Source organism: Cydia fagiglandana, chromosome 6 (genome assembly GCF_963556715.1).
Source record: "Cydia fagiglandana chromosome 6, ilCydFagi1.1, whole genome shotgun sequence".
NCBI lineage: Eukaryota > Metazoa > Arthropoda > Insecta > Lepidoptera > Tortricidae > Cydia > Cydia fagiglandana.
In genome coordinates this window covers 10,540,041-10,548,756 of record NC_085937.1, presented here as the reverse complement: position 1 = coordinate 10,548,756, position 8,716 = coordinate 10,540,041, and the positions used below count along the sequence as shown (strand labels likewise).

Here is an 8,716-nt window from a genome sequence, read left to right as displayed (position 1 = left end):
TTGGAAAATTTACTAAGAACGACACATCACTAATTTCTTTACATTTCTCGACTCTTCTCTTTTCGCACAGGTGGCCTAGCACCGTGAACACCGAAGTTCGCAAATTACGGGCATCTTTCTCTTTTACTCCTATAAAGGAGTAATTACAGTAACAGAGAAAGATGCTCGCAATTTGCAAACTTCGATGTCTATGGTCCAGTGACAAGCGTCCTAGTTAAAAACGATAGCAAGCGGGCGTTGCGGACCCACGCGACCCTCAGGCAGTTACGAATTTGCCCTTAGACCGAGTAGGCCCGGGCCTAGGGCGGCCAGATATTTTGGGCGGCAGTGTATATGATGGGTGCTGAGAAAGGGGGGGCGGCTAGAGCTTGCTATGTTGGGCTTGGGGCCTAAGGCGGCAAATACTGTATGTAATTCCTCCACTGTCCTGAGAGCCGACCCCGTAGCGTCTTTGTCGCACTTGTAAATTCGTACGTAAGTGTGACAGAGAGGCAACACGTCGAACATGGTTCACAGTAGACCCTCTGGTTCTGTCAGCATATTTGTCTCTCTATCTCTCTCACTCATACCTGTGTTCTTGACAGACGTTACGGCGGACCACCTTCCTGACGATCGACCATGTTCGTGGTCCAGTACCTACGCTTACTAGTAACAGCTTTTCTTCTTCACTTGGTCCCTCAATACTGAGGATCGTGACATCATATCCTTCTGTTGAAGACCAGGTTCCTCCATAGGGTTCTCTTCCTCGCCAAGCGCATGGCCTCGTGCAGTTTTAATTGCATAGGTGCCGTAATGTGAACACACCATTTAGAACAACTAAATTAAGTACCTAAGGTTGTGTGAAGCGTTTTACAGAAGAGAAAAAACTATATCCATCCCTTTTTAGGCGAAAAGACAGTATGATTTCTATTACTAATATAACTATGCACGATTAAGAAAAGATCCTGGTCAAACTATATATTTAAATGTTATCCTAATATCCCACATACATAAGACGTATGGTCACCCTAATTAGAAAGAGATACAACGGCCCACCTTGACTATCTCATGTGGACACACTTTTTGGCCAATGTCCGCCATCCAGTTATGTTTAATGTCCATGACCACAGTCAGTACAGCGTACTGTCAAAAAAATGTTGCCAGAAAATATAAAAAAATTATTAAAGTCACAACAGACGGGCGTACAGGACCATAGTTTTGGTCCGGTCAAAATATCTCTTTCTCTTTTTCACTTATAGCTGCGTCCTTAACACACTATTACTTTAAAACTTAGTACTCACATTCGGACTGCTTGCGATTGGATTGTAGAAGCCTCTTCAGACCTTACGATTTGTTGGAATGAGACACAGAGAATACAGTTTAATTATGCACATTTTGTAAAGTTGTTGTAGTTCTCGCGGCTTCGCAGCGATAAAAAAGTTTTAATGCAATCACGGACACCAATCGAGAATCCTACGACGTGAAAATTGCCTTTAAGCTTTACACATTCGCTGCGGCAATTAGTATAACTCGTAATTAACCATACTTTGTATAGGGTCTTTCGACCCCCTACCAACCCCCTACCGCATTAAACGTGTTAAAAAAACATTTGGCAAAATTGTTTGATGTTGGGCATACTCAGAATCTGAAAAACGCAAATGTCATGAAATGTCAATTGCTCGCTAATATTTTCTTTCGATGGTTTCGTAACGATATAACCCTGCATTAGATATTATCTTAAATTATAATTACAACTGGTTGCAGATCTTCTTGTATAATACAATGTCGGCACTCATCAAACTGCGTCACATGCCTGTGATGCAACGATGTCTATGGAATCATATAAACAAGGTTACCCGCACCATTTCAACATCCAAGAAGAATAGCGAAACGGCCACCGCCGCCTGCGAAACCAAACCTCAAGACAAAAACTGGGTGAGCTATGGATTTGATTATGAAAATAAAGAGGATGACACCAGTGCCCACCATGCGTCCTACTTCTTTACTATCACCTTATGTTTAGTATTCGGTGGTTTCGCCTGGGCATATGCTCCCGATGTAAGCTTGAGAGATTGGGCCCAGCGTGAAGCATTCCTCGAGTTGCGCCGCCGTGAGAAAGCTGGTCTCCCGCCCGTAGACCCCAACTATGTTGATCCCAAGAAAGTTAAACTGCCTAGTGATGAAGAGCTAAATGGTGTTGAGATCATCATTTAAGTGTTGTTGATGTATAGTTTTTGAATTTATTTAATATTTTTATGTAGAAATGGTTAGACAATAGGCATAATCTTTTCAATTTATGGATTTTGTTTAAATAAGGATAATTTTGTAATTTCTTTATTTTCTTTTTCCTAAGAACTATTGTCTATTAACTGTATATATCAAAGCCATGCTCTTGCATGGAAATAAATAATTCAGACATTTTATGGCTTATTTAATTAAAAAACTGTTTACATACTCTTACACATAAATGCTTAAGTCTTCCTTAAATTCAACACAAAAAAGTAAGAGTCGGGGAAGTAACTTTTTTTATTGACGTTTAATAGTCACAAACCTGTACTGATTAGGAAAAATATACAAAATGAGGGTCAAAGAACTACTGAACATAACAGTATTTGGTATGTTGTCGAATTTAAGACAAATTTTATTATTAGGTTTATGGCATTTACGGGCTCTGCAAACCTCACAGTTGTGTATCTTTGATACATGGCATGCATGCATGTGTTTATCAATTAAATTAGTTGCACATCTATAGTCAAATATGATCAAAAATTGCAAAAAGGTGAAGGCTTATTAAAATAACATTTATCAATGCAATTTAGAATAAAATAATAAATGCAACTTTACAATCTTAAGTAAATTTCTGCAAAGATATGCTAGCCTATTACTCACATGAAATAATCACATTACATTGACCTAAATTCCTATATTCTATTGACAGCCAAAAATAAGTTACAAGGAAATTTAAATACATTTATACATAGTTGTATAAAGCCATGAGGTATTGGTGATCTATGCTCCTTTTACACACACCACCCTCCCTCCTGCCACAATAGCGAACACACTGTTTTGTGAAGCTGCCAACCCATTGATGCAAGCACCAAGTTCCAATGATCCAGAATCTTCCAACTGGTCGGTAGTAATTTTCCATCGTCGTAAGACGCCATCCCAGCCTCCAGTCCAAGCATAGTCACCAGAAACTGCCAGGCTTGTTACAATCATATCACTAACCTGTCAAAAAAATGTTAAATCCATTGATACATTTGTTAAGGGTGGTATTCCACCTGTCCTATGTATATTTGCTTCTCACATTTTGCTTAGTGAGAGAGTGAGACGCAATGTACATTGGACAGGTGGAAAACCAACTAAGATGGTCTTTTGGATGCGGATCCGCACGCCGCTCCAGTGTGAGCGGGACATCGCTATACAATGTAATTTGCGCTGTCTCACTCACACGCTGAAACGGAGTGCTAATTCGGATCAATGTTATAGTAGTTTATGAAAGCAAAGGCAACAAAGCAAAGTCAACAAAGTTGTCCACTTTGAACCCCTGCATAAAATTAATAAGCATAAAGGATTACTTTGCATCTGATTTTAGATTTGAACGAAGGTAGATAGGTAGTGTTAAAGATATTTTAGAATTAGAACCTCGTCAATTTAACACCGGAACGTTGCTAAGTACGGCACGAAAGAAGAAACTGCAAATCCTTGATATGTCGATTAATCAAAATTAAATTTGAGTAAGTTTAACTGGGGTTATTGCGTCTGTTATTTATTTCTCGAACACGATTGATCGGAACACCCTCTACATTACATTTTGTTTCCAATTACTTAAGTAGCTCAGGTTTTTATCACGAGATGACGAGAGTTCTTGTAACTTACGTTGTTTAACAAGCTCAATAGACGCAATAATCCCATATTTGCATTTATCCAGGTCGACCTTAATGAGAAACATTAACTTTGGTCACAGAATATAACAGTATATATATAGTTATCCATGCCGTAATCGGCAACGGCGACCCTAGCTAATTACGAGCGTGAGCTCTGATATGGCTGGCAAAGCCGAACTTACTTTTAAAAACTCTATCGCAGGTGGGGTAGTAAAGTTGACCAGAATTGTTGTAAGTATAATTATAGGAGGGTTTCTGCCGGGATTTACGTATCTGGCGTTCTCGCGTTAAGATGAGCGTAAAGAACTTTGAAGACGCTCGTCTCATTGAATATAACAGTACTGCCGTACAGAAAGGAAACTTCCTACAAAACCGAAGTTTCACAGCGGTTCAGGGTCGACATGCTGTCCCTTTCTAATATATGGCACTATCACTTTCGGCTATTTAGGATTGTCAAAATTCAAGCCAGTATCTTATCTGTGGCCGTGCACGCAAAGGGACGTCAAGTTGTGTCAACCCTAATCATTATTAGGGCTCGGAGCAATGCTGAGCCGAGCGGAGCCGAGTTTGACCGAAGTTAGGAGTTTCACACCCCTGCTTTGGTACTGAATCTACCGTATGGAAGATATCCTACATTATGGGAATATCATACATTAAAACTGCTAAAGAAAATCAAACCTTAACTTCATGCTTTTTCTTGAAGACGGTAGCCACAGACGAGTCGTGTAGAGCAAGATTGTTTCCCCCTCTCGCCATGCAGAGGAGATGTGGACCAGCTACTCTCAGCGGAGCACGACCCTCCATAGTATGCCGCGTAACAAATCGCGTTCTGGATTCATCTATTCATAAAATAATAATCTTTTAGATATGGTTAACCACTAAAAATAAGACGGATCGTACGGGAACTGTACGAGGCAACTGCCTCTTGAGTATTGGCGCGGAATATCAAAGTGAAGTTTAATTTTCCGATTCAGGCCATGATAGAACCTCAAAGATTAAGATGGCAGAATCTCAAATCCCAGCAAAAAAGACATTAGAAAAGGTTAACTGTGAATTATATAAACCTTACCTCGATAAAATAAACAAATGAATTTTCGGATGTCACTAGCGATTGTTTATCTGGTTTATTTAAGCATAAATAAACCAGAGTCTGCGGTCTACTTGGACTTTATACCTACGTTATACGAGTACTTACATATTATTATTTTATTTATATTATTTATTTGTCAGCCTGTTGTGTCCCACTGCTGGGCAAAGGCCTCCCTCTCTTTCTTCCACGCGTATTCGGTAGGTTTTATCGTAGGTACGCGTAATCGCTTTAATGCTTACATACTCGTAATTACCTGGCTTGATTTCAGTAACCGTCACATCCAAATCTCGAACGGTAAACAAAAATGGTGCGCTCAGTGCGAGATCTTTTACTTCTTCTAACACGTTGTACATTGCTTTTTCAGTATTATTCTCGTACACTTTTACCTAAAATTATAAAATAAATTAACAATAATTTTTAAGAAAAAAAAACCGACTTCTATGGGGGCCGGTGAAAGATTATTGTAGATGGTATACTATGTAGAAAAGGAGGTAAAACCACCCACTTTTCTACTAGCATTTCGCTTCTGTAAGGGTCGTAGTTCTAGCCTAACCTAACCCACTTCTCTGATAGCAGTTCGGTTCTGTGAGGATCGCAGTTCAAATCTAACCTAACCCACTTAACGGCGCATGCGGTGCGGTGTACGGGGGTTTAAGCGGGAGGGGCTAGTAAGATTTTGGCATCATCATACTTATATACTTACACATTTTATGGTAGGTAATCATAGAGGTTTATTTAGTTAAGGTATCATAGTCGTTTTCCGGGTCAAGGTCCGGGTCAGAGTCCGGGTCCGAGTCCGGGTCCGAGCCCACCCGTCCGAGTCCAGGTCCGGTCCGTGTCCGAACCGGATCCGGGTATGAGTCCGGTTCTGGGTCCGAGTCCGGGTCCCAGTCCAGGTCAAAATCGAAATTCGTAATCACCAAATGTGTACAAGAGTTCTATTCTGGTCATCATCAGCAGTTCCATTTCATCAAATGCGACAGTTTTTAATGTAAATGCTTGATTTTATGATGAAAATACAAAAAAATCTATGCGTATGCCTTTAATATTTGAGGAGTTCCCTCGATTCCTTATGGATCCCATCATCAGAACTCGAGCTTGACAAAAATGTGGTTTAAAAACTTAACTTGCTTAACAAACATAACAAAGAGGAAAAATCGCCAAACGTGAACTATGCGTCGTTGCAGAGTTCTGTTCTGATCATCATCAGCAGTTCCACTTCATCAAATGCGACAGTTTTTAATGAAAATGCTTAATTTTCTGATGTAAATACAAAAATCTCTATACGCATGCCTTTAATATTTGAGGAGTTCCCACGATTCCTTATGGATCCCATCATCAGAACTCGAGCTTGACAAAAATGTGGCTTAAAAACTTAACTTGCTTAACAAACATAACGAAGAGGAAAAATCGCGAAACGTGAACTATGCGTCGTTGAAGAGTTCTGTTCTGATCATCATCAGCAGTTCCACTTCATCAAATGCGACAGTTTTTAATGAAAATGCTTGATTTTTTGATGTAATTACAAAAATCTCTATACGCATGCCTTTAAGATTTGAGGAGTTCTCTCGATTCCTCATGGATCCCATCATCAGAACTCGAGCTTGACAAAAATGTAGCTTAAAAACTGAACTTGCTTAACAAACATAACGAAGAGGACAAATCGCCAACCGTGAACTATGCGTCGTTGAGGAGTTCCGTTCTGATCATCATCAGCAGTTCCACTTCATCAAATGTCACTTTTTTGGATGTATATGCTTGATTTGATGATAAAAACCCAAAAATCACTATATGTATGCCTTTAAGATTTGAGGAGTTCCCTCGATTCCTCATGGAACCCATCATCAGAACTGGGTTTTGACAGAAACGGGACCAATCTGTGTGTATATACATTCAATCAAAAAAAGAATTTTCAAAATCGGTCCAGTAATGACGGAGATATGGAGTAACAAACATAAAAAAAAAAAAAAAATAAAAAACATAACCGAATTGATAACCTCCTCCTTTTGGGATTTGGAAGTCGGTTAAAAAACAAAAAATATGAACGCCTTACAAAATTTAATAGCATTAAGCTCACGCACTTTCCGTAGCACATACCTAAATCGGTGCGTAGGGGAGCTCTTTCTAATCAATAGTAGGTGATAGTAGGTTAGGTTATGAGTTTATTTATCATTATCAACATTAATATAAGTAGGTAGATAAGCCATCTTGGTATAAAATACTTACAGTCCCTGCTTCTTCGCCCGTGTACAACTCGTTTCCAGAGACATGTAGCACGCTAACATCAGCGCCAGGCACTGGTATTTCGGTGATCTTGTCTCCTTTCGCAGACCATACTCTGATGCTGCCGTCGTTCGAGCTGGAGTAGACGGCGCCGCCGCCCGCTGCCAGGGCGAACAGTTGTACTGCGTGCGCTGACCATGATGCAACGGGGCTCAGTTTGTCGTCGAAGGACTATAGTGCAAGCGTGTGAGTTCATTTGTATCAGTATTTAATTTAAGCATTTTAAATGTTTTTATTGAATTAATCTAATGGGTATCATAAAATCAGCATCTTGTGTAGCCGGGCTGCTTAAAAGTATACCTAGGCATGGAAATAAAATATGAGTATGTAACTACTAATTAAGTTAGGTATTATAGGGGTGCCCCGTAAATACAGCCAAATACAGCCTTAGTTATTAAGAATTAGGAAGAGTGATATTCGATGTTCACGGGAGTGAAGTTATGGATATTTCAGGGTTTTTATTTTAAGTAAGTACCTGACGACTGAATCACAAACCATTATTTTCTGACTGCTGCCAGACTGCCAGTTTACTCTTTATAAATTAAGGGCCCTATTATAGTTAGTAAATTACCAGATTTATCTACAAGATAAATCTGTTACAATTTTGAACTGTTGTGAATAATATTTCCTAAGAAATACTTACATGGATATAGCCATCTTCAGTTCCAATGTACAAGTTTCCGTCAAATGCTATTACGCAGGGATCAGAACTAACTTTGGTTTCGGCTTCAATTTTCAGACTCATGTTTATACTATTCAATTCCAGAAGTTACCGGCGAGTGTGTGTTTTGGTTTCCGCGGGCAGTTAGTCTGACGCTCCAACCTTTAATGACATTCTCACTACAACTATTGAATAATGTTTTTATTTTAAACTCGCCTGCCAATCGCCGAATGATTTTTCTATCACTTTTACTCCCTGAGGTTAACAACAGGGATAGCAATATGACGTCGATGTTTTAGACTCCGTTACTAAAATACTTTAGAAGCTGGCAGAACCAAAATAGACACCAGAGTGAGTGCACCGATCTCAAAGATTGTTTGTATAGAAGCGTAGAGATAGTTCCAGATTCATCTTTACATGAATAGCTACCGCTTAAAGTAAATAAGATGATTACAATACTTCTCTACTTATACTAATCATAGTCGTAATATAGAATAGGTTCATCGTTCCTACTTTGTCAAAATTCTACAAATAAAATTTTAAAAGTAAAGTAGGTACCAAGAGGTAACGTAGCTCTACCAATGAAGCCTCTACTCTACGCTATAAGTACTCGTACACTCTTGATAATTTTTCTCGCTGAATGTACCTATATATTTGTCAAAATCTTTAAATGTCAATCGTCGGCAATTAGTATTTATAAAGTTATTCTCCCGAAGACCATTTCCCATTGGGATAAGTAGCTGCCCCACTCACCCATTTAAAAAAATCTACCCTCTTCAGGAAGAGGGTACCTATACATATATTATTGCGAATCTT

The 8,716-nt window shown here is 39.2% G+C and overlaps 3 protein-coding genes across 3 annotated transcripts in view; 2 read left to right on the top strand and 1 right to left on the bottom strand.

The window, feature by feature from the left end:
* LOC134665182 (hyccin) overlaps window positions 1–8,716 on the top strand; it is a 103,315-nt gene that overhangs the window by 25,422 nt on the left and 69,177 nt on the right. The window lies entirely within an intron of this gene.
* Window positions 1,648–2,400, top strand: LOC134665175 (NADH dehydrogenase [ubiquinone] 1 beta subcomplex subunit 11, mitochondrial). The gene has a single exon (XM_063522032.1). The coding sequence runs from the start codon at window positions 1,762–1,764 to the stop codon at window positions 2,191–2,193; it is 432 nt and encodes a 143-aa protein (XP_063378102.1). The 5' UTR covers window positions 1,648–1,761; the 3' UTR covers window positions 2,194–2,400.
* LOC134665174 (uncharacterized) lies at window positions 2,266–7,988 on the bottom strand. Its single transcript, XM_063522031.1, has 5 exons — window positions 7,883–7,988; window positions 7,183–7,410; window positions 5,210–5,342; window positions 4,545–4,705; window positions 2,266–3,207 (listed from the first exon to the last, which is right to left on the bottom strand). Exons 1-5 carry the CDS (start codon window positions 7,982–7,984, stop codon window positions 2,989–2,991), a joined length of 843 nt encoding a protein of 280 aa, XP_063378101.1. The 5' UTR covers window positions 7,985–7,988; the 3' UTR covers window positions 2,266–2,988.